Here is a 25,745-nt window from a genome sequence, read left to right as displayed (position 1 = left end):
TATCAGTTGGGTGACCAAACAGACGATTAGCAGACCAAGCTTGATTCTTCTGTGTCATGTGTGCCTCACCCTTCAAGTGACGCTTGGCCTCCTTTTTTTTCCAGGTCTGAGACTTGGACTCCTCTCTGATTCCTTAACCCAACTTTTCAGTTCTCTTGGGTGAAAATCTAGCATGGAATTTAATCTGGGTGGTGGTTCCCACCCCTGTGTCATGCCACGTTCTACACCCCAGGGGCACAAAAACTAGAATATGGATATTAATCTGTAGGACCCATGTTCAAGCAAGATTATGACAAGAGCCCAAAAGTTCCAAATTTCCTATTTTTCCTCTGCTTCTTCTTCCGTTTTATTTGATTATTTGGTGTGTGCGCAAGTGTGTCACAGCATGTATGTGTGGAGGTCAGAAGACGAGCAACAGCCGTTGGTTCTTTCCTTCCACCACGTGAGTCTCAAGTATCCAACTCAAGTAAATCAGCCTTGGCAGCAAGCATCTCTACCCGCTGCCGAGCCGTCTCTCAAGCATCTCTCAAGCTTCTCCCCCTGCCCCCCATTTCTCTATTTTTCACTCTGCTACCTGATCTGGCCAAAAGATGCAAAACTCTCTGGAATCTTCTGTGAGCATTGTCTCAAATCTCAGGAATTAAGATCTTCATCACCCATGGAGGCTCGCAGAGGCAGAGACTGAACTACCAACCAAAGAACATGTGTGGGCCGGACCTAGACCCCCTGCACATATGTAGCAGATGTGAAGTACGGTCATCATGTGTGTCCCCTAACAATGGGAATGGGGCTGTTTCTGACTCTGTTGCCTGCCGTTGAATCCCTTACCCCTAGCTGGGCTGCCTTGTCTGGCTCAATGAGAGAAGATACCTTTAGTCCTGCTGTGTCTTGAGATGCCAGAGTGGCTTGGTACCCACTTCAGGGCCTTTCTTCTCTGAGAAGAAGGAAAGGGGAGAGGGGAGGGGCCTGAGGGTGGAATAGGGAGGAGAGAAGTGAGGGGGCTGGGATCAGGCTGTAGAGTGATAAATAAATAAAGGGGAAAAAACGAGAAAAAAATGAGCCAGGTATGGTGGCGCACGCCTTTAATCCCAGCACTCGGGAGGCAGAGGCAGGCGGATCGCTGTGAGTTCGAGGCCAGCCTGCTTTACAAAGTGAGTCCAGGACAGCCAGGGCTACACAGAGAAACCCTGTCTCAGAAAAAAACAAAAACAAAAAAACAAAAAAACGAGGCAGATCCTGGTCTACAAATCGAGATCCAGGACAGGCAGGCAACAAGTCATCTCAAAGAAGGACCACACTAGGCTTTATTGCTGGCTGGAAGAGTGTACCATCCTGACATGTAGAGATGGGTTTAGGAGATGTCTTACAACTAGGCTTGGATGAGGAGGACTGAAGTAACTTTATATTTCTTTCCTGGTTTGCATTGATCACCTTTCTGTCGCCATTACACAACTCCAAGCAGTCCTTATAGCAAAAGGTGCTTAGTGGTCAAGGTCAAGTCAATGGGGACATTTTGTTGGTACAGTTTGTCTTCTCCCTGGGGGGCAATGTTGGGAGGTTGGTGGGGCTTAGTGGAAGGAAGTTAGGCTACTGAGAAAAGGTCCTTAAAGGCCATACTAGACCCTTTGCCTTTTCCAGTTCATTTTAGTTCCCAGCTGCCACCAGGTGAGCAGCCTTGCTCTGTCGTGTTCATTCACCATGACCTTCCACCTCCCCACAGGTCTACTGACCCTAGACTTAAACTCGGAGCCAAAATAAACCTTTCCTTCTTATCAGGCCATGTATCACAGTGATGGAAAACTGACTCAGTTCTCTAGAAAAACCTTTAGAAAAACATTGATAATTGCCTCCAGCTGGCCTCTCTCCTAAGAATATGAATTTCTGGTGCACAGATTTATCCATGTAATTATGCAGCCTTTCGGAAGGACTTATAAATCAATAAGCAAACAAATAAATAATAAATAGCAATAGCAATTAGGACTACACAACCACTTCCATTTTTCCAGGTAGCCCTCATTGGGAATATTCTGCATAGCCTTAGCCTGGCCTGGGGTGAGAACTATTGAAATGGTCTGCAGATTTTCTGGGTCAACCATCTCCCTTACCACATAAAACCCACTTAGGAAGTTTTTACCTTATGCGTATTGAAAACTGTCATTTGTATGGAAAATGGTCCCCTTGACTCCCGAGCCATACAACAATGCTGGCTCATTGATCAAAGCCACCCAAAAGGCTCATTTTGTTTGGTAAGGAAGCCCTGGGACATCCAGAGATGATGGAGTGCATGGGTGAGGCAGCAAGGCTGCCTGCTGTCTGAGACCACTGCTGCTGAGGCAGCCAGCTGCGCTCCTGTGACGTCATCGGCAGCTCCCTCTCACCAGGCTGCTGATACTGTGTGTGAAGACCGGAGCTCTGAACTAGGCCGGTGTTGCTGGTCAAGCATCATAATACACTCGGTTTTCTGCATCCTTTGTCCCAGTCTTGGGTGGAGCAGGAAGGATGAGGCCCTGTTGGGGATGACAGTGGCGCCATACTAGAGTCAGCAGGTTTCTTGTCTTCAGGGCCTCTTACTTTGGACCTGTCAGGGTCTAATGAGGAGCATCTTGAGTGGCTTCCTGGAAACCAACAGGCTGACATAAAATGCTTAAACATTGTCCCCAAAACATTCACTGTGAGAAGAAAGCCTGCTGAGGAGTCGGGGTAGCGGCTGCTTATTGGGAGCTGACACTGTAGCCTTTTTCATCCTCTCAGTTCCCTGACTTCCTTCCCTTCTGCTCCCACGAATCTCAGCGAGGAAATGAACAAAGTGGTCCACAGGCCTCGGAGAAGCTGATTCCAATAGCAGCATCTTCTAAAATATTTATTTACCTTTGAATTTCTTTCTTTCTTTTTTTCTTTTAGTAATATCTTTTCTACAGCTACAAACTACTCAAATAGACTTTCCACAGCCTTGACCTACATAATTGTCCTGGAGTTTCCTTTCCTGGAGTTAGTTCTCGTCTAACAGGTCGGCCTACCATTCCTTAAACACATCTCACAGCTTTCTGTCATCTGAAATGTCGAGCCCCTCCATGTCCTGTAATAAGACAAGTGTAGCTCTGCCTCTTTTGTGAAATCTCCAGCCTCAATTTATTATTACTTCTTTACGCGCGCGCGCGCGTGTGTGTGTGTGTGTGTGTGTGTGTGTGTCTATGGGGTGTATGTCATGTATACCTAAGTGTCAGACACTTGTGAGCCACCCAGTTTGGGTGGTGGGAACCAAACTTACTTAGGTCCTCTAAAAGAGCAGCAATTGCTAGGCAGTGGTGGCGCACGCCTTTAATCCCAGCCCTCGGGAGGCAGAGGCAGGTGGATCGCTGTGAGTTCTAGGCCAGCCTGGTCTACAAAGCGAGTCTAGGGCAGCCAGGGCTACACAGAGAAACCCTGTCTCGAGACCCCACCCCACCCCCCCAAAAAAAGAAGAAGAAAAAAAAACAAAACAAAAAACAAATAAAAGAGCAGCAATGGAGTCATCTCTCTAGCTTCTTATGCAATTATCATCTTCATCATCATATGTTCATGGGCATTTTGTCTGCATGTCTCTGTGCAGCATGTGTGTTCCTGGTGCACATAAGTCAGAAGGGGCCATTGGGTCCTCTGGAACAAGAATTACAGATGATTGTTAGTTGCAATGTGGGTGCTAGAATCAAACCCAGGTTCTCTGGAAGAGCATCCAATGGTCTTAACCTCTTTTTTTCTTTTCTTTTCTTTCTTTTTTTTTTTTTTTGGAGGGGGGATTTGAGACAGGGTTTTTCTGTGACAACCTTGGTTGTCCTGGACTCTCTTTGTAGACCAGGTTGGCCTCGAACTCACAAAAATTTGCCTGTATCTGCCTCCCAAGTGTTGGGATTACAGATATGCGCCACCACTCCCGGCTAACCTCTTAATCTTTTCAGCCCCTTCTGCCAGTTCTTAATGGGAACTGCAGAGCTCATCAACTCTGGTATAGTGCTAATGCTGGAGCTGGGGTGCCTGAGCTCAAATCCAGCTTTGTTACTTACTAGCCAAGAGCCTTTGGATATGTAACTTCACTCTCTGTGCCTTGATCCCTCAATAACATTGAATACTAATAGTGCCTACTTCATTCTTTCTTTCTTTTTTTTTTTTTTTTTTTGAGACAGGGTTTCTCTGTGTAGCCTTGGCTGTCCTGGACTCACTCTGTAGACCAGACTGGCATCTAACTCATATCGATCCACCTGCCTCTGCCTCCCAAGTGCTGGGATTAAAGGCCTGTGCCACCACGCCCAGCCTTTGTGACTTTAAATGCTGCCAATGCTCTGAACCCTTTGGCTGACTGGTTGATAGCTCCTTGCTGTTCCGCAGGCATGCTTTATTCATTTCTGTTCTGCACCTTTGCTCACACAGTTCCTCCTCTTTGGAATTCCAGCTCTACCGTCCTCTCGTTTCCTTCCCCGACCCATCTTTTCCCTTCTCTGCTCAAACCTTGCCTCTTCTAAGAAACGTTCCCTGACTATGTCAGCTGTTGCTGCAGCTGCTTCTGCCTCCTCCTCCTCCTTCTCCTCTTCCTCCTCCCCCTCCTCCCCCTCCTCCTCCTCCTCTTCCTCCTCTTCCTCCTCATTGCTGTCTTTTGAGACAGGGTTTCTCTGTGCTGACTCTCCTGGATGGAACTCAATTTGTATACCAGGCTGCTTGCCTCTGCCTCCCGAATGCTGGAACCAAAGGTGTGGGTCACCACACCCTCTGTCAGTTTCTTCTTCTCTTCCCCTTTGAACTCACCTCAAAGGCAGAATCAGAACCATGTGCCTGAATACACAAAGCAATCACTTTGGTCTTGGCTGTGTATCCTCAAAAGATTGTTAAATTCCATTAGTTTGTTGATGTACCCAATGTTGGACATTCAACCCAAGGATAAGTACTATACACTGAGCCACACCTCCAGACCAACAAACTCTTTAAGATTCAGCATGTTCTCCCTTCCTCTGTCCCCCTGACCCCAGCACGGAGCCTTATGCTGGTTTCCCAGTATGTATCCAGTAAAGATGTATCTGCTGACATAGATAGCATAACTCAGATTCGGCCGAGGGAAGCTGAGGCCCTGGCTTGGTCTGTGACAGTGAGCTCAAACAGATGGCAGGAAACTGATTCTGCTGGCTTCACTTGTTTCCTCGATGGTCCAGGTTGCAGAACAAGCAAGGTCCTCAGATGATCCTTCAGTGGTGAGACCTTGAAACTACATGGACCCTTCAGTTAATGGTTGACATTGTCTGTTTACCTAAATGATTGCCAAGAGTCCCTGCTTGCATATGACACACTTTGCACATCAACTGCCTTAGCCCTAAGAGTAGAAGATAACTTCCTAGTAGGTTTTATGATTCCGGTATGTAACTGGAAATACTGTCTCCAGCTATTAAGTATATAGACAACAAGCAAGTGATACCCTGGTACTGCTATATCAGTAGGGAGCAAGACCATCTCCCATTTTGACCTCAGGTACTTTTGTCTTCCCAATTGTCCATAGTTTTAGAGGCTGGGATTGAGAAGAGATAGCATCAAGAATAAGAGTCCTCTATGGTGCTTGCTCACACAGTGGGTCTACTGACGGCCAAGAGTTGGGCATAGCTGAAGTGTGTTAAGTAGCCAAGTCCCATTTAGTACTCCAATTGGCCCAACATGGCATGTTGGTGACAATGATGCTTCTCTTTCTCTGGAACAAAGCAAGAACTCTAGGTCCAAATCCATTGGGAACTCAAGGATCAATCTTGTTTAATGATTGTGTGTGGGACGGGGGTGGGGCTGGTTAATGTTTCTCTGCTTCCTCTTGGGCTACGGGCCATGTCAAGCTCCGGTCCTGGGCTTGTTGTCCCTCCCCTGGGCTGGGCTTTGACAGTACCTAGTGGCATTGAACAGACACGCCTGCAACATTCCCTGGGAAAAGGCAGCTGCAACCAGGTGTGGTAGTGCCAGAGAGGTGAGGAGTTTGAGGGCTGAGGGAGGGGGGCTGTGGTGGGCAGATATGGTTCTGGGGTAGAAATGCTGACTGAGAAGAAGCCCGGGTCTTGCCTTCTCTTGACTTTAGCATTCAAGCACTTAGGGCCTTTCTATACTTCCTTCTGAGCTGGGGTGACGACGTCCACCTGCCAGGTGCCCAGACTGTTTAGATTCTCTTCTCAGCCACCAACTCTTACCTTCTTTCTAGGCTCCAAGTTCCTTCTCTTCTCACTCTTTCTCCTCAGCCAAAGAGTCTTCTCGTGCCCACAGGGCAGGTGCCCACGAAGACAGACGTGAAGACCTCTCAGCATAAGGTAGCCAAGTTTGCCTTTCTGAGACATTTTTTGGCACTGGGCGGGGGGAGGGGTTTTTTAGGGTTCCATGAGACTGTCAGACTATGCCAGGTGTTGCTTTCTTTTCTTGATGACAAGGTAAAGCAGGCATGTACCTGGCATGGGTCTGCCAATAGAGGCAAGGATGTGGGAGCATGCCTTTCCATTTCCTTGAGGGGAGCAGCAGACTCAAGATGAACTTAGGGTAACTGATGGTTGGAGGAGGTACTGAAAGGGTGGCTCCCAGCTGTTAAAAAGTTATTCCAGCTGTCAGGAATGGCATAGCGGAGCCCACGGTCTTAAAAACTGAGATGAGAAAAGGAGAATATACACAAAAGGGACTGATTTGGGGGGGTTGTTTTGTTTTGTTTTGTTTTTGAGACAGGATTTCAGCCTTAGCTGACCTGGAACTTGCTATATAAACCGGGCTGGCCTCAACTCAGAGATCCTCTTGCCTCTATCTCCTGAGTAAGATGGAGGATTAAAAGCATTCGCCAACTAGCCCAGTCACAAAAGAAGTTTTAATAGGCAGAAGCCATTGGTAAGGGACCCAGACTGGAAAGAGAGGCCAATTTACTTTGCATTCTGCCTTTTGCCACTTGTTTACCAGATATGTAATAAGCGATAGCACTTTCCAGCCAGGGTGGCGTATGTCTATAATCCCAGTACTCAGAAGGTTGGAGGCATGAGGGCTGTGGGTTTCAGACTAAGCTGGCTACATGTGTGAATTAATGTGGTTTGGAAGATGAGAGTTCATAAACATGCAGTTCCTGATACACAGGAGGCATTCTATAACTGGTGGCTGTCACAATGAGCCCAAGAAACACTAGCACGTGAAATGGATGATGGAGGTGCAAGTAGCAATAATCCAAGTAGTGTTAAAGGAATGAATATCAGCCAATAAATAAATAAATAAAAACTAGCTGGGCATGGTGGCGCACGCCTTTAATCCCAGCACTCGGGAGGCAGAGGCAGGCAGATCCCTGTGAGTTCGAGGCCAGCCTGGTCTACAAAGTGAGTCCAGGAAAGACAGGGCTACACAGAGAAACCCAGTTTCAAAAAAAAAAGAATATCAACAGAAGCTTTATGAAGAGTTTACCACAAGGAGAGTGAGAGAGAAAAGTGGATGCATCACACTGGTCATGGTGAGCAAGCCTGGCTACAGTGGGTGAATGACAGTGGAGAGACTAAGCCCGTGCCTGAGATACCATAGACCCACAGGATACAGGCCTGGAGATATAGCAGGGGAAGAAAAGGAACCAGGGAAGATTGGTTTCAACCATGGCACCCCAAAATTCAGAAGGAAGCCTCCAAGAAAGCCCCGTATCCCTTCCTGACGATGGGTGACCTGTGAGATAGGAATGGAGCACAGAGTTTGAGTTATTTATTTTTTTCTTTTTATTGTTTGTTTGGCTTTAGAATGGGATCATATGTAACCCAGGCTGGTCTCAAACTTACTATGTAGCTGAACTCCTCATCCTCGTGCTCCCACCTCCAGAGAGCACTACGTGCACGACCACTTCTGGGCACAGAACCCAGGGCTGCATGCCAACTAGGCAAGCACTCTACCAACCGGGCCGCATCTTCAACCCTGGTGTCTGGGCCTGAGTGTAATCTCATCCAAGCTCCCCACCCCCCCACCCCCCCATCAGAGAGTTCTGTTGCCCAAACCCACAAACCCACAAAAAAAGGATTCTAATGCGGTTGGAAGGAATGGCAGGGTAGGAAGGCAGACTGAGGTGATGCAGGTACCATATGCACACACACAGGCCAACACGCACAGGAGGACAGCTCTGTGGGTTGTGTGCTCTGTCTCAGACCAAACACTCCTTAAAGAAATATCAGAATTAGTGCTTTTGTTCAAAGGCTTTGAAGTCAGAGGAAAATCAGTTTGGACTTTGATTCTCTTAATTGGCAGCAGAGCAACTGCCAATGAAGTAAGTTACAGAACCTCTCTGAGCCTCAGGTTCCTGGTCTGAAAAATGGGGATAAGCTTACAGAACTGCTTGTGATCTTATACTCTCTTGTACTATGCTCAAGTGCTGGGCACACGTGAATTCAAAGCCTGACGAGGCCTCAGAATGAGCCTCAGAGGCTAATTAAACATAGAGCAAAACACGCCTGGTGCACCTCAAACCATATCAATATCTGGACTTTAACCTAAAGTCAGGGAAACAGTTTGGATTTCAAAATCAGGTCACTCCCCTGGATGTTTTTAAAATGTGCCCTTGAGCTATTGATGTTGACATAGACAAAGCAAAAGTTGAATCCCAGTGCCCATACAAGGGCTCTTAGAGGCCCTAAAGGGAGCTACGGGCTGTGTCCCAGAAAACTCAAGAAAGTAAGAGGCAGAGAACTTAGAAGGACATAGAAACTTGAAGTTGGTCAGGAGGTGCATGGCGCACCTGTGAGGGGAAAGGAGAGAGCATCTAAGTTTGCTTTGGAGTTCACGAAAACACCCTAAGTAAAGGAAAAAGGATGAGATCAGGAGGCCAGAGAAGCCCTGGGAAGAAAAGAAAGGAAGGAAGTTTCAAATCTCCTTGGTCCTGGAAAGAAAAGTCATAATTTTGTAAGATGCCATAAAATTTATGGAGAGAATATGGGCTGTCATGTCAGCCTTCTCTCTCTCAAAGCCCATCTCCGTCATGAGCCTCAGGAATGACTCTCTCTCCTCCTCTCTCTCCTACTGAGACAGGGTTCCTCTCTGTAGCCCTGGCAGCCCTGCAACTAGTTCTGTAGACCAGGCTGGCCTCGAACTCGGTTGGGGGGGGGGTCTACAGGCCTCTTCCCTGTGCCACCACCACCCTGCCTTTCTTTTTGCCTTGGTTTCCTCTTCCATTACCGGAGGCTAAAAAAACACCCTATCTCCCAAGGTTGTTCTTTGTTGTTGTTGTTTTGGTGTTGGTTGGTTTGGGTTTTTTGAGACAGGGTTTCTCTGTGTAGCCTTGGCTGTCCTGGACTCGCTTTGTAGACCAGGCTGGCCTCGAACTCACAGAGACACACCTGTCTCTGCCTCCCTGAGTGCTGTGATTACCAGCGTGTGCCACCACAGCAGACTCCCAAGGTTGTTCCTTAAACTTTTTTCCTTTTACTTATTGTTAGCCCATTGACATGTGCACTTATAATGTGTATGTTTCAGTGTTGTTGGGAGTTAGTGTCATGGTGCACATGTGGAAGTCAGAGGACAGCTTTCAGGAGTTGGTTCTTCCCTCAGGTCATCAGGCTTGCAGGACAAGTGCTTTTTTCCTGCAACGCCACCACCACCAGGATTGTTCTGAGAAACACAGGAGACAGTACATGTTCAAGGGCTTGGCACAGTTTAGTATAGACTTGGCAAATGCCTATTCTTTCAGGAGTTGTTTTTTTAACTAAATTGGTGTGTGTGTGTGTGTATGTGTGTGTGTGTGTGTGTGTGTGTGTGTGTGTGTGTGTGTGCAAGTTACAAGACAAGTTACAGGAGTCAGTTCCTGAGTCAGGCATGCTGGTGCAAGCCTTCAATCCCAGCACCCTGGGAGGCAGAGGCAGGTGGGTCGCTATGAGTTCAAGGCTAGCCTGGTCTACAAAGCGAGTCCAGGACAGCCAAGGCTACACAGAGAAACCCTGTCTTCCAAACAAAACAAAACAAAACAAAACAAAACAAAAAGGAGTCAGTTCTCTCCTTTCATCATGTGGATTCTGGTATCAGACTCAGGTCACCGGGCTTGGCAGCAAGCGCTCTTACCCGTTAAGCCATCTTGCTAGTCCAGGCTACTCTCCACCCCCAGGGCTGCAAAACAAGCCCTCTACTGCTGACCCAAAGCCCCAGTCCAGTTTGTGAAGCCGAATATATCTTATCAGCAAAAAAATGTTCCTCCCTCCTTTTCTCATTTCTTTTTGGGGTCTCTCCATGGCTGTCCTGAAACTCACTATGTAGACCAGGCACACCCTGAACTCATTAGACATCTCTCCTGCCTCTGCTTCATGAGTGCTAGGAATAAAGGTATGCACTACCGCAACCAACTTTTTTTTTTTTTTAAAGATGAGGGAGGTCTCGCTTTGTAGCCCTTAATGGCCTAGAATTCACTATGTAGACCAGGCTGACCTTGAACCCAAAGCAATTTGCCTAACCTTGGCTTTCCAAGTGATGGGATTAAAGATGTGTATTGGCATGCCTTAAAACAAAACAACAGGAGGCTGGGCGTGGTGGCGCACGCCTTTGATCCCAGCACTTGGGAGGCAGAGGCAGGTGGGATCTCTGTGAGCTCAAGGCCAGCCTGGTCTATAAAGTGAGTCCAGGACAGCCAAGGCCACACAGAGAAATCCTGTCTTGAAAAACAAAACAGCAAGCCGGGCATGGTGGTGCACGCCTTTAATCCCAGCACTCGGGAGGCAGAGGTGGGCGGATCACTGTGAGTTCGAGGCCAGCCTGGTCTACAAAGTGAGTCCAGGACGGCCAAGGCTAACACAGAGAGACCCTGTCTCGAAAAACCAACCCCCCCCAAAAAAACAGCAGCAGCAACAACAACAACAAAACCCAAAAACAAAACAAAACAAACTAAAGAAGAAACATCATTTGGAGAAGTGACTTGTGTCCTGTAGACTGTCCCTTCTTCCTCTAGTCTCACTGTATTTCTGTGACTGGACTAAGTCACACAAACTGGTCTAGAACTCATATCTTTTTTTGTTTGTATTTTTTATAAAGTGTGTGCGTGTGTGTGTGTGTGTTGCCATAGGGTCAAATGTAATCCAGGTTGCCCTTGAAATCATGTAGCTGAGGCTGCCCCTGACTTCTTGATCCTTTACTTTTTTGTTTGTTTTGTTTTGTTTTTGTTTCTTGAGATGGCTTCTCTGTGTAACCCTGGCTGCCCTGGAACTTGCTCTGTAGACCAGGCTGGCCTTAAACTCACGGAGAACTGCCTGTGACCCTCCACTTTCCAAGCGCTGAGATCATAGATGTGCAACGTCATGCCTGCCCTTGGTCTAAACCGTCTGAGCTCAAGTGAGCGCATGTTTTTAATCCCAGCACTTGGGAAGCAGACGCAGGTGGATCTCTGTGAGTTCCAGGCCAGCCTAGTCTACAAAGAGAGTCCAGGACAGCCAACTCAAGGATACACAGAGAAATCCTGTCTAGAAAACAAAACAAAACAAAAAACCCTCAAGTGAGCCTCCTGCTTTAAGCATCACTCCCCAGACAGACAGCTGTGTGCTGCCTGCCCTGATTACCTGTTTATTTCCTGCCCTGATTACCTGTTTCTTTCCTCTCACTTTTCAACATTTCCAGTGCCTGTTTTACTGTCCCTTTCCTCTATAACCAAGAAAGCCACCCAGAAGCGATTACAAAGCTTCCTTCACCCACCACCCCTGTTGTGGAGGTGCCTTGGGTAAGGAAGAAAATGCATTGCACGTTGCTGCATTTCTGTAGGTCCAGGCCTGAGGCGCTCTTCTCTCATGCAGCTCCCTACTACTAGCACAGTCTCTTTTCAACTTCAATGGCAGAAGTGGTGGGAGGTGAGGAGAGGCCTTCTTTGTCTGCCTAAGGGAGAGAGGAAAATTTCCTCCCTAGAGTCATTGGCATGCTACTAAGCAGGAGGTTACGATACACATACTTGACATTGGGACTAGGGCAGTAATGTAGCTGCCTGTTCCATGTCAGACACTCTAGATCAACCACATAGTACTGGGGAGGAAAAGGAGAGATCTTGGGGCTTGCCAGATTATTTGGATGACCAAGGCATCATTGTTTCCTCTTCCAGAGACAGCTCTCTTAACCCCTTTATGACCACTTGAGAAACTGGAGCAGGCATCTTCGTTGCCTCCTTCCTACTGGAACCCTGGCTACAGGCCCCGTTAACGGATGGGCAAGCAGGCTCATCAAAACTCAGTAATTAGCCCAAGGTCACTTTAAGTAAAAAAAAAATCGGGATACAAACAGAAGCTACCTGAACCTTGCAACATCCATCGCCCACCCTGCTACTTGCCTGGAGGGTTCATCAACTTTCTCTTCTCTGCCTGTCCTCCTCCTCCTCCTCACGTGCCCACCTGCCCAGCCCGTGGAGAGGGTCCCTTTGCTGCAGCTTAAGGGGAGATATTCATAGCTTGCTGCCTCCCGAACTGCTCACAGCTGGACAGTTTCCTTGATTTGTGTGTTTTTCAAGGTGACATCCAATTAGCCTTCTTTTCTTTTCTCTTTCTAATGGCCAGCTTTTTCTTTGGCTAACACCATCTGCAAAAGTGCAAGGAGTCCGCTGATTGGTTTTGCGCTTCATCTTTTTCGCTGTGTGACTTTGAGTGGGCAACAGGATTGTTAAATGGCTCAAAAGAAAGAATGCCTGGTGGGGGGGGAATGATTAGTACAGTTCCTGGCTTCATAAACTCGGTGCCCCCAGTTTTCTCCCTTCTGGTTCATCCATACCCGGAAGGGGACCTAAACCTAGGCAAACTCCCGCTGACTCTGTTTCTGGTAGAAATATGGGGGAGGGCCTTAGTCTAGAGGCTCCTAGCTCCCAGGGGTCCTGGCTTACACGCACCTGTCTGTGTTCCATTTCCCTCCCCCCACCCAGAGCCATTATTCTGGTGGGACCATGGGGCGGGTGCGGCGATGGACCGGGCGGGCACAGAACAGGTGGGTGCAGGCTGGGTGTCCGGCGCTGGGACACAAGTGCTCTGTGTGTAGGGTGGGCGGAAGTCAGGGCGTTTGATCTGAATTCTAAAGGGTGTTGTTCAGTGCCCCACAAAGGTCCCATTGTACAGACACTGGGTATAAAGCAGCATATGACTCTCCAGCACCGGGAGGCGATGAATTGGGACGCAGGCGCGACCACAGGGACCACTCCCCCTACACAGACATGAGACCATAGGGGAGCTGTCTGGGCGGCCTCAAGAATAGGCGCTCCCCGAGGTAACCGGGCTTTCTGGGTTTGCCCTAAGTCAGGTGCAAAGGAGCTGGGGGAGGGGAGCCAGAAGAGCTGGCTAATAGCAGGGCAAGATAGCAGAACAAGAAAGGGACTCTCGAGGAAAAGACTGCTGGATGTATGTGAAGAAAGGGGATGGGACTCAGAGAGGTCACGTCAAGCGAATGAGGAGGAAAGGCTGGCGCCAAGAGAGATTGATGAGAAAGCTATGACCATCCTTGCTTTCCCGTCACCGGCTCTTGGACGAGATGGGGGCAGGGAAGGCAGCATTGCTATGCCCGGCTTCCTGCCCTAACCTTCTGACAGCTTGCTTCCTGCCTCTTGTTTCACAGGTGTGAATGAGGCAGGATGAACTGGACAGGTTTGTACACCTTGCTCAGTGGCGTGAATCGGCATTCTACCGCCATTGGCCGAGTATGGCTGTCCGTCATCTTCATCTTCAGAATCATGGTGCTGGTGGTGGCTGCAGAGAGCGTGTGGGGCGATGAGAAGTCTTCTTTCATCTGCAACACCCTCCAGCCTGGCTGCAACAGCGTCTGCTATGACCAGTTTTTCCCCATCTCTCACGTGCGCCTATGGTCTCTGCAGCTTATCCTGGTTTCCACCCCAGCTCTCCTCGTGGCAATGCACGTGGCTCACCAACAGCACATAGAAAAGAAAATGCTACGGCTTGAGGGGCACGGGGACCCTCTTCACCTGGAAGAGGTGAAGAGGCACAAGGTGCACATCTCAGGGACACTGTGGTGGACCTATGTCATCAGCGTGGTGTTCCGGCTGCTGTTCGAGGCTGTCTTCATGTACGTCTTCTATCTCCTCTACCCCGGCTATGCCATGGTGCGGCTGGTCAAGTGTGAGGCCTACCCCTGCCCCAACACAGTGGACTGCTTCGTGTCCCGTCCCACTGAGAAAACCGTTTTCACTGTCTTTATGCTCGCCGCCTCCGGCATTTGCATTATCCTCAACGTGGCGGAGGTGGTGTACCTCATCATCCGGGCCTGCGCCCGCCGTGCTCAGCGCCGCTCCAATCCGCCCTCCCGCAAGGGCTCCGGCGGCTTCGGCCACCGCCTCTCACCTGAATACAAGCAGAATGAGATCAACAAGCTGCTGAGCGAGCAGGATGGCTCTCTGAAAGACATACTGCGCCGCAGCCCCGGCACAGGGGCCGGCCTGGCTGAGAAGAGCGACCGATGCTCAGCCTGCTGATGCCCTTGTACCAGGCAACCTCCCGTCCCACCCCTCCCTCATCCAGCCCAGGCCTGCCCCTCCTCCTATGCCGGTGAGCAGGCCCCTGTCTGCTAAGGATTACTCGATCAAAACCTTCCCTTCCTCCCTACTCCCCTTCCTCAGAGAGCCTTCTAAGAACTGGCTGGCTGAGGAGTGGGGAGCCACCTCTGCATCAGGGCTCAAGGTTATTGGGGGGTGTGGGCAGTTCCTTCTGCCTATACCCCTTCCTCTTCCCCCTCCGTCTCCCTGAGATGAGAAATGAGATGCTTTGCTGGTGTTTCCAATTATGAAACTAATCTTAACCCCCCCTCCCAATGCTGTCAGGTATCCCACTTTGGGAGTCATGTCAGTGGGGAGGGATGTGGGCAAGCCGAGTGGAGGAGGGGCTCTGCGTTATGGGTGGAGAAAGGAGGGGAGCAAACACAGGAAAAGGAAGAACAGCGCTTGTCTTGCTGCCTGTCACAAGGAAAAGGAGGCCATGTCTAGGGTGAGGGAGTTGTGGAGGGAGAAAGAAGCAAGCAGAGAAATTGGAGTGGGGGTTGGTCAGGGCTGCCCCCAGTCCCCAGTTCCCAAGGCGGGCCTCTCTGCAAATGTTACACATTAAACAGGATTTTACAGTAAACGAAGAGGTGGTTTGTTGAAGTTCTTTCTCTCCTGCACCCTCCTCTCTGACCTCCCCCAGGATAAGCTGGCCTTGCCTGGCATTTTGCTGATCAGGAAAAGAAAAGGGCAGAAGGAAGAGGGACTTGAAGCTGCCAACCCGGGCCTGGGGAAACCACCCTCCGGGCCATCCTCTAATGTTTTTTCTTGTTCTGGCCTGTTTGTTTGTTTACTTACTTCTTCGCCATTGTTTATTCAGTCTATTGCTATCTAATTCACATACCTCCTTTCTTCGGTTTTAAAGAGAAATGATAGCCTCTTCTAGAGAGACCGGAAATATACTAGCGAAATTTCTCAGGAGGGTGGGGGAGGCACACCTTCCCTGGCTACCTCAGTTAAGTCCTTCCTCTGTACTTCTGAGACTGCTGTCCCTTTCCTCCCTAGACATTCAACATCTGATGCCCTGCAAGCCCCTGACCCCCCCCTCTCTCTCCCCCCTCTGGATATGGCCCCAAATTCCATCTGCCTCCCCAGTACTCCTCCGTTGTTAGTCTCTGAACACATGACCCTACCCCCCCCCCAGGGCTCCATCACAGGTCAGGCATGTCAACAGAAGTTTCCTTGCCAGAACCCCCTTCCCCATGTCAGCTGCTGAAGAAAAAGTTCCAGGCTTGGGACTTGACAAAGCCGAGTTCAAGTCCTAGCTGTGTCACTTGTTTACAAGGTGGGCCTCTTCTCAAGCCTTTTTGCTGTATGTGTAAAAAGGGGGCTGGCTTAGCAGCTCTCCTAGCTCCCTCCCACACTTGTCTGCTTCTAAAGGATTGTCACTGCGTACACAAAAGGTACCTTGGGGTCCAGATTCCCCCCCTCAGCAAGTTTTCCTCCTCAGCCATCCCATCTCTGAGCACTGGCCCCCTCCCTCTCGGAATACATGGAAGAAATACACCAAAAATGAGGAAAATTAAGTGTGATCTCATCAGAATCATTTTCCTTACCAAGAGAAAGCATAAAATACAAATAGAGGAAACAAATTGGGTGTGGTGGTACATGAGTTAGAGGCCAGCCTGAGATAGTTCCAAAGCAGCTTGGGCTACAGCGTAGGCCCCTGCCACAGTAACAACAGCAAAACCACTCCTTTCTTTTGAGAAATGTTCTTTCTCCTTCGACACTGACACTGCCCCCTGTCAGAGGAGAGGTCCTTATGTGACAGACACGTGGGCAGCAGAATTTCTTTTCCTGTGGAAATCCACCCTCCTTTCCCACAACACAACACAACACACAGAGAAAGATCTTTTTCAAAATTCCATCCTGGGGCCTGGGGGTGTAGCTCAGTGAGTAAGCACAGTGGGTTCCTAATACGCTCTGGGTTCCGTCCTCAGCACCACAGTGAATTAATCCTAGCCCTTGTGCTCATTGCCTCAGAAATCTACCTGTCTTCAGAAGACATCAATTCCAGCACCTACGTAGTGGCTCACACCTTTAATTCCAGCACTTGGGAGGCAGAGGTAAGAAGACTATGTATTAGTTTGAGGCCAGCCCAGACTATGTAGAGAGCTTCAGGATAGCCGGGGCTACATAGAGAGAGCCTGTTTCCCTACCCCCACCCCCCACCCCCCAAAAAAAGAAGGAAAAGAAGACACCAATTCCAGATCAAGGCTTACCTCTGCCAGGGCAAAGGGAGGGACAACAAAGCTATCAGAAGCCAGAGAAAAGGACAGGACATTTTTAACTCTGTCCTGCTAACCAGGCGGAAAGTGGCTGAAGGAACCTTGAGAGGAGCTAGCTCCACGGAGGCAAAATCTCAAAGAGGTAGTGAGAAAGGCTGCTCCAGGACCGACATTTTACTTGAAGGGAACACACTGAGGGCTTAGTATACATTATAGGGCGTGGTGTGCTGAGAAAGCTGGGTAGTGAAGAGAGTGTTGGAGTGTTGGAGACCTGGCTTTCTCATGTTGGGCTTGACCCCTTCGACACTTTAACTCTAGCCCTTGTATGTCTCAGTAATTGCACCCGCAGGATAGGGTACATAATAACTGCTCTGTCTTTTACAGGGCTTTTCTGAGAATCAAACAGGTGGTGTTCAAGAACTGATTATGAATTATAACAGTTATGATGGGGCTAGAGAGATGGCTCAGTGGTTAAGAGCACTGGTTGCTTTTCCTGAGGACTCAGCTTCCATTCCCAGCACCCACATGGCAGCTCACAGCTGTCTGTAACTCCAGTTCCAGGGGATCTGACACCCTCACACAGATATGCATAGAGGCAAAACCTCAGTGCACATGAACTAGAAATAAAAATGGTAAGATAAAATTAATTCTAAAGGTAATGAATGAGGTGTGGTGGCACACACCTATCATCTCTGCACGTAGAAGGTGGAGACAGAAGTACAAGGCCAGCCTTGGCTAAACAAGGAGTTTGAGGCCCATGTAGGCTGTATGAGACCCTGTCAGAAAACAAAACAAAACAAAACAAAAACAAAAACAAAAAACAGTGGCTGGAGTGATGGCTCAGCAGTTAAGAGCACTTGTTGCTAGGCTCAAAGGTTAAGGGCACTAGCTACTCTTCCAGAGGTCCTGAGTTCAATTCCCAGCAACTACATAGTGGCTTACAACCATCTATAATGTAGTCTGATGTCCTCTTCTGGCCTGCAGATGTACAAGCAAGCAGAGCACTGTGTACATATTAATAAATACATCTGTTGTTGTTTTTGTTGTTGTTGTTTTGGTTTTTCTAGACAGGGTTTCTCTGTGTAGCCTTGGCCATCCTGGACTGACTTTGTAGACCAGGCTGGCCTTGAACTCACAGCGATCCGCCTGCCTCTGCCTCCCGAGTGCTGGGATTAAAGGTGTGCGCCACCACGCCCGGCTAATACATCTTTTTTAAAGAGCACTTGTTGCTCTTCCAGAGGACACAGGTTCAAGTCTCAGCATCCATGCAGCAGCTCATACCTGTTTCAATTCCAGGGGATCGGACACCCCACACAGATGTATATGCAGGCAAAATACCAATGCATATAAAATAAAGATGAATAAATCTTTAAGAAAAAAGAAAGTTAAAAGAAATAAGTTATAAATGTAAGATAGTTTCATAGGCACTGACTGGAGGCTTTAAAGTGTTCTAGAACTCTCCAAGATCCAGGAGGGAGTAAATCCAGTTCCACAGGGCTGAAGCTTCTGTAAAGAATTTGACTCTTATGAGCCAGGCATGATGGCGTACACCTTTGATCTCAGTACACAGAAGCAAGTGGATTTCTGTGAGTTTGAGGTGGGCTTGGTCTATATAGTGAGTTCCAGGACAGCTGGGGTTACAAAGAGATGCTGTCCTGAAGAAGAAGGAGAAGGAGAAGCACTTGACAGTCTGAGGTCAGGTTTGGCACCTGTCTATAAGCCCAGCACTCTTTTTTGTTTTTTTCAAGACAGGGTTTCTCTGTGCAGCCTTGGCTGTCCTGGACTCACTCTGTAGACAAGGCTGGCCTCAAACTCACAGAGATCCGCCTGCCTCTGCCTCCTGAGTGCTGGGAAAGGTATGAGCCACCACGCCCAGCAAGCCCAGCACTCTGAAGGCTGAGGAAGAAGGAATGGGACTTCAAAGCCAGGCTAGTTATCAAGGATCCTGTCTGAAAACAACAACAGAATCTTGGCAAAAGAAAGGCTTTTCCAGGGGGCAGGCAGCAGTCCAAACGACAAAGTCCAAGAGATGTTGCAAACTTGAGCATGACCCATTGAAGGGTCAATATTCAAGAGATCTAACTTGGGGACAGGTTCTGGCATATTCATCTGCTGTTTAGGGGTCAGGGGTGGGGGAAATTTATCTTTCAGAGGTGTCTGTGAGCAGAGATGCCAGCAGCTGCAGGGAAAAGATAGAGTCCGTTTGTGGATGGAGGCTAGCTGAACTATGGAGAGTATTCAAAGCACCAGCTAACTGAGTTGAGATTACAGAGCAAGCAACAGTATCCATAGTGAATTGGCATGGCAACCACAGACTGGCTCAGATGCTCAATCAGATAGCCTGGGCACACACAGTGGGGGGGGGTGGTGGTGGAGGGGATTGCTCACTTACTTCATTTACCAATTCCACAATATTTAAAATGCTAGGTCTGACATGTAGTATACAAGGGGCTACATAATTTTGCTGGCCTGGGCTACCTTTGATTCCCAGTTTAGGCCAGGCTGAACCTACAGGGGCAAGCGAAGAAAGGATTGAGGCATTGAAGTGAGGGGGAATAAAGTGGGAGGCAGACATCTGAAATGCATGGTGTCTTCAGAATCGAATAAATAATCTGTTGTGAGAGCCGGGCGGTGGTGGCGCACGCCTTTAATCCCAGCACTCGGGAGGCAGAGGCAGGCGGATCACTGTGAGTTCAAGGCCAGCCTGGTCTACAAAGGGAGTCCAGGACAGCCAAGGCTACACAGAGAGACCCTGTCTCGAAAAACCAAAAAAAAAAAAATAATAATAATAATAATAATCTGTTGTGGAGGATTCAAGGAATGGAATGGCTACAGGGGACGTGGGAAAGATAGACTATGGCCAGATTGAGATAAGCTTTATATGTGTCTTTAAGGAATTATAAGTATCTTTAAGAGAGCCAGGCAAGAACAGGTGGCGCACGCCTGTAATCCCAGCACTTGGGAGGCAGAGGCAGGAGGATCGCTGTGAGTTCGAGGCCAGCCTGGTCTACAGAGTGAGTCCAGGACAGCCAAGGCTACACAGAGAGACCCTGTCTAGAAAGAAAGAAAGAAAGAAAGAAAGAAACGAAGGCCATGCCAAGCGCAGTAACACACACCTGTAATCCCAGCACACTGGAAGGCAGAGGCAGGGGGATCTCTGTGAGTTCTAGGGCTGTTACATAGAGGACCTCTGTCTCAAAAAACAAAACAAAACAAACAAACAAACAAACAAAAGGCCTAAACCACTGAAATTATAAGCAAGCTCCAAATTAAATGTATTCATTCTCTTAAAAGAGTTGCCTTGGTCGTGGTGTCTCTTCACACAAATAAACAGTGACTAAGAGACATAGGGAGATGCAAAACACGTATCTACTCTCTCCAGAGAGGGAACTCACAACAGACCGAAGTACAGACACCACCAAAGTCCAACTTAGTGAACCAATGAATTTTATATGGGTGAGGGGCTGGTGTCTTACGGATGCAGAAATTAAACTGCATCACCAAAGCTCATTCCACCAGCACTGGCGACAGCTCACAAAAGCTGGGAATCCAGAGCACTGCTTTTGTGCTGCAGACAGCTCAACAGATCAGCGAGTATCCTCGCCATGTGACTAAGTTGCTCTAAGCCTCTTCCAGGCAGCTGTTCTCAGAGTCTTCTTTGCAACTTGCCTTGTCTGGGAGTGACTTTCAGCAGCTTTAATTGTTTATTGTGAGGGAAGGACCCAGGGAATCTGGTCAGTTTCACAACATCCTAAAACTATGTTGATTTGTTTACCTTCTGCCTTAAGAAACTTCCAAGGCCATACCTCAGAGGAGGCTGCTGCGCAACACAGGTACGCAAGACAAGCACATTAGCATCGCAATCGCATCCTTAGCCTTTGACTCTAATTCTTTTAGTTTGTTTGTTTTTTGTTTTTGGAGACAGGGGTTTTGTGTGTTAGCCTTGGTTGTCCTGGACTCACTTTGTAGACCAGGCTGGCCTCGACAGCGATCCTCTTGCCTCTGCCTCTCGAGTGCTGGGATTAAAGGCATGCACTATGGCGCCAGGCTAAACTTTTCACACTTTATTTTATGTGTATGGGTGTTTTGCTGCACAGAGGTGCACAACTTTTGTGCCTAGAATCCACAGAGTCCAGAAGAACCTCAGATCCCCTAGAACTGGAGCTAACAGGTGGTTGTAAACTGGGAATTGAACCCCCAACTCCTCTAAAAGAGAAGCCAGTGGCCTCAAGCCCCAAACTTTCACTCAAGATAATCTTTTGAAATTCATCCTTTCTTTCCTCACCCCAGGAAGAACCTTTTATAGTCCCTTTTCGCTTTTCTCCCCTCCCTCCACCCCATGCTGAGGAAAGAAAGCAGGCCTTACTCATGCTAATCAAGTGCTGTGCTACTGAGAAGTACCTCAAGGCCCCCTCCTGTTGTGTCTTTTTTTTTTTCTGCTTCCACATCAACCTCCCCTGAAGGCACAGAGCTTTGCCTTCCCCAGATAACTAGGCTAGTAACTTCAAGAAAGCCTAGCCTGGCCAAAGCATGGTAGTGCCCGTCTTTAATCCCAGCTCTCAGGAGGCAGAGGCAGAGGCAGGCAGATCGCTGTGAGTTCGAGGCCAGCCTGGTCCACAAAGTGAATCCAGGACATTGAGAGCTGTTATACAGAGAGACCCTGTCTGGAAAAAGAAAGAAAGAAAGAAAGAAAGAAAGAAAGAAAGAAAGAAAGAAAGAAAGAAAGAAAGAAAAGAAAGAAAAGAAAGAAAGAAAAGAAAAGAAAGAAAGAAAACCTGGCCTGGACTCTGTCAGCATTAAGGTTAAAAGGGGTGGGGGTGGAGGGTAATGTCGCTGAGTAACAGTACCCCCTGGCCTGTGCTGGCTTGTGCAAGGTCCTAGACGTCATTCTCAGCAATCTTGCCATTTCTGACAAAAATGCCTGGGAGAATTAGCTCCAACCTGAACTCTCTCCCACAAAAATATAGGCACTTTGTCTGACAGACAACACGATACACGCAGCAGGTTAATTCTCTTCAAATCTTTCTCAAATCCCTTCCTTCCTCCTCTCTTTCCTCTGTAGCTAATGTCCTAACTGGTAAGGGGGGAGCAGGGAACTTAATACCAAAGTGTTTGTTCCATGCAGGCGTTGTGTTAAACATTCTCTCCTTTAGTCTTCACCCCTCCTTTGGGTGAGCACCGTGTTGTCCCCATTTTACAGATGAGAAAACAGGCCAGCACAGACTGAATCACTGGTCCATATCACTCAGCTAGGAAAGAAGGGGCCAAGCTGTGGAACTGGAACTCTGACTAGACAAAGAACACTGACCATTTCTGGGCCATAAAGTCTCCTTGGATTGGCCATCAAGGCTTCTTTAGTGCCCTGCCCTTGGGCATCTCATGTACTTACGGTAGAATCACCTTAAAACTTGAAGCCACAGGGCCTCAAATCCCAGCACTCGGGAGGCAGAGGCAGGTGGATCTCTGTGAGTTTGAGGCCAGCCTGGTCTACAGAGTGACTTGTAGGCTAGCCAGGGTTACCTAGTGAGACCCTGTTTCAAACAAAGAAAATATGAAGTCATGGTGGGGTACAGTGGTTAAGAGTGCATCACTTGCTGCCCTTGCAGAGGACCCAAGTTCAGTTCTCAGCACTCACGTACATTGCGCAGGTCACAACAGCCTTTAACTCCAGCTTCAGAGGCTCTGACATCCTCTTCTGCCTTCCACGAGCACCGTACTGGGTGTGCACATACAAATTCACACCCGCCCAGGCATAATTGGAAATAAAAATAAAATCTGTTTTTAAAAGCATGAAGCCATGGCACTGGAGAATATGTCTCAGTGAGCAAAATGTTATATGCACACACACTCAAGGACCTGGGTTTAAATCCCAATATCTACTTAAAAATAGAGTACAAACATCGGGCACAGTAGTACATGAGAAGGCAGAGGCAGGCCTACATAGTGAATTCCAGGCTAGCTAGGGCTATGTAATGAGAACTTGTCTCAAAAAAAATTTTTTTTTAAACAAGAGTAAGGTATACTGGGGTGTGCCTGTAATCCCAGCACTGCAGAGTCAGGGCCAGAAGGATCCCTGGAGCTCGCTGGCCAGCCAGCCTAGGGAACTGAGGTGTTCCAGGTTCAACCAGAGACCTTGTTAAGGTGGAGAGTGATTGAGGACCTCGGGCCTCCAAATGCACACTCACACGTGTGGGTGTATATGTTGCATACACACACACACACACACACACACACAGAGAGAGAGAGAGAGAGAGAGAGAGAGAGAGAGAGAGAGAGAGAGAGAGAGAGAGTGCCATGGAGTCGTGTTGCGCTCCATTTCTTTGTAAAAGTCCTAATTTCATTTCTTGCGCATGTGCATGCATGGGTGTGGGTGTGTGTTGCAAAGGAGTGAACCCAGAGCCTCGTACACGTTAGACGAATGCTCTACTATTGAGCCACATTCTCAGTTCCCCCTTTTTCCCATAAGATAGGGTCTTGCCGTATAGCCCAGGTTGGCCTTTGAGCCTCCTACCTCTGTCTTCTGGGTGCTGGGGATGGATAGACGCCTGTGCTACCATGCCAACACTGCAATAGTACTGTAATGGCTTTCCTCTGCTTCTAGAGTAAAACATAGAAGGAATGCTATTTAGGATCAGGTCTGATCACCCCGACTTATCAAAAGTGAGGATTTTCTTGGCTTGCAAATTTTCATTGCAAAAACCAGGAAAGTCTTGGGTGAGTTCTGTCCTAGCAGGGCAGGCCAGGACACAGCAGTGAATACCTTTTCCAGTCCGATCTGCATTTTCCCAGCAGAACCTCCCACCACCCTCATTATTTCCAGGAAGCCTTCCTGTCTACCTCCCTCTGACCCAGCCTCCAGCGCACACACGTGCACGCATGCGCGATGCCCCCCCACACACACACACAAAGTGTGGCTCTGTCCACACTGATTGCTGTACCTCCACCAATGCTCACTCTCTTTTGAGACACAAAACCCAGCTCCCATGTCACTTCTGGAGAGAGACTGAGAAATAACTCCGTTGGACCATGGTTATTTTGTTGATTTGAGTCTTTCTCAGAGTTAGAATGGGGGTGGGCACATTTAAAGGAAGTACTCATTCTCAAGGGTCACACAGATGCCAACCCTGGACTTCTGTGACCCCAAGAGCAAGAGCCTCCATTGCTTCACCCTAGTTCCAGCCTGGTCTTTTCTTTCTCTCTCTCTCTCTCTTTCTTTCTTTTTTTTTAAAAGATGTATTTATTATGTATACAGTGCTGTGTCTGCATGTACACCAGAAGAGGGTATGGGAATCCCAGGACAGATGGCTGTGAGCCACCATGTGGTTACTAGGACTTGAACTCAGGGCCTCTGGAAGAGCAGTCAGTGCTCTTAACCTCTGAGCCATCTCTCCAGCGCCCCAGCCTGGTCTTTTCTATCAGGCTAGAGCACTTAGAAGTGAGGAGCCCACATTCTTAGTTAGCTTTGTATCTATCTATAGTGACTAGACGAGGCTGGGCACCAAGTAGAAAGCCAGCTGAATGAATGACACTACATTTGTACTTCCCTGTTCCCGTAGAGCAAAGAGTTAGAGGGAGACAGTGGCTTTGGGTCTGTTGTGAGTGGGAGACAGAGAGCAAATTGAGGCGACTCCACCTCAGCCTGAGCTGTGGAGACACCCATCATGTGCTTATGCCTTTGACGTCTCAGACTTGGAGCTCCTCCTACTCGTCTCGTCTTTCCTCTCTTTCTTTCTTTGTTATGAGAGACATTGTCAATGGTATCGTTCGTTTTGTTTTAGTTTGAGACAGGGTCTCTTCCTGTAGCCCTGGCTGGGCCTGTACCTCACTATGTAAACCAGGCTGACCTATCTGCCTAGATCTTCTAAATGCTGGGATTAAAGGCATGTGCCACTAACAGTGCCATCAGTTGGGAACCAGATATTCAAATATATGAGTGTATGGGGGTCATTCTCATTCAAGCCACCAGGCTATCCCTCACTTTATTGATTTATTTAGAGAATCATTTTATAGGGTGGGAAGATGGCTCAGCAGTTAAGAACACTGCTTGCTGCTCTTGCAGAGGACCATCAGGGTTTGGTTCCCCAAACCCAAATATTGGCTCACAAGCATTTGGTAACACGAGTTCCAGGAGAACCCAGGCCCTTTTCTGGCCTCTGTGGGCACCAGGCATGCAAGAAAAACTCAGATGTATAAAATAAGAATCATCTTTTAGAAAAAAGGTGTGTGTGTGTGTGTGTGTGTGTGTGTGTGCGCGCGCGCGCGCGCGTGAGCACCCGCCCTCCCACAGAGGCCAGAGACAGTGTTTATGATCCCTTAGAGCTGGAGTTACAGGTATTTTTGAACCACTTGTGCATGTGCGAGGGTCTGAACTTGAGTCCTCTGATAGACTAGTATGCATCCTTTAAATGTGTACTATTATTATTATTTTATTCTACGTGTGTGTTTTGCCCACATGTATGTCTGTGTACCAGTATATACCTGGTGCCCTCAGACACAAGAAGGGCCTCAGATCCCCTGGGACTACAGTTACAGATGTTGTGAACTGCCATGTGGGTGCTAGGAATCAAATGTGGGTCTTCTGGCAGAGCAGCCAGTGCTCTTAACGGTTGAGCCATCTCTTTAGCTCTACTGTTTTGGTTCTTTTATTTTTATTTTTAATGAGACAAGATCTTTTTCTGTAATCCAGGCTGGCCTGGAATTTGGGGTGATTCTCAGCCTGGCCACACTGGCTTTGGTTAAGGGTAGCTCATTCTCCCAATGATCAAGGCTAGAACCCCAAGCCCCAAGCTCAACTCTGCCGACTCTCACTTCCACTCAGTCACTAGGCCCTGCAGACTTAAAGTTCAAGATATCGGAATTAATTTTGATGTCTCAATTTTATTTTGAAGCCAGGCATGGAGTTACACACTTGGAATCCCAACACTAGGGATTCCAGAGGCAGGTGGCTCTCAGTGAGCCAAGCTAGCCAGAGTTACATAGTAAGACCCTGTGTTTCAGTTATTTTATTTTGGATTTATTTTGTATGTATGTATGTATGTATGTAT

At 48.2% G+C, this 25,745-nt stretch overlaps 1 protein-coding gene across 4 annotated transcripts; it reads left to right on the top strand.

Moving 5' to 3' along the window:
• The first annotated feature begins 5,864 nt into the window (after window positions 1-5,864).
• GJB1 (gap junction protein beta 1) lies at window positions 5,865-15,056 on the top strand. 4 transcript variants are annotated; one of them, XM_084791041.1, is made up of 3 exons: window positions 5,865-5,968; window positions 6,234-6,302; window positions 13,543-15,056. In XM_084791041.1, exon 3 carries the CDS (start codon window positions 13,559-13,561, stop codon window positions 14,411-14,413), a length of 855 nt encoding a protein of 284 aa, XP_084647167.1. In that variant the 5' UTR covers window positions 5,865-5,968; window positions 6,234-6,302; window positions 13,543-13,558; the 3' UTR covers window positions 14,414-15,056. The 4 variants fall into 4 exon arrangements, with proteins under 4 accessions (XP_084647167.1, XP_084647166.1, XP_084647169.1 ...); XM_084791043.1 differs by having other exon boundaries at window positions 5,883-5,968; window positions 6,197-6,302; XM_084791040.1 differs by lacking the exon at window positions 6,234-6,302 and having other exon boundaries at window positions 5,871-5,968.
• Window positions 15,057-25,745: the final 10,689 nt, after the last annotated feature.

The sequence above is a fragment of the Acomys minous genome, assembly GCF_964271855.1.
Source record: "Acomys minous genome assembly, chromosome: 7".
Taxonomy (NCBI): domain Eukaryota; kingdom Metazoa; phylum Chordata; class Mammalia; order Rodentia; family Muridae; genus Acomys; species Acomys minous.
Note: the sequence above shows the minus strand (reverse complement) of the source record. Positions and strands in the feature narration are given on the sequence as shown.

Coding starts and splice junctions, on each gene's coding strand:
- GJB1 (XM_084791041.1), top strand. CDS start 13,559: ATGAACTGGACAGGTTTGTACACCTTGCTCAGTGGCGTGAATCGGCAT.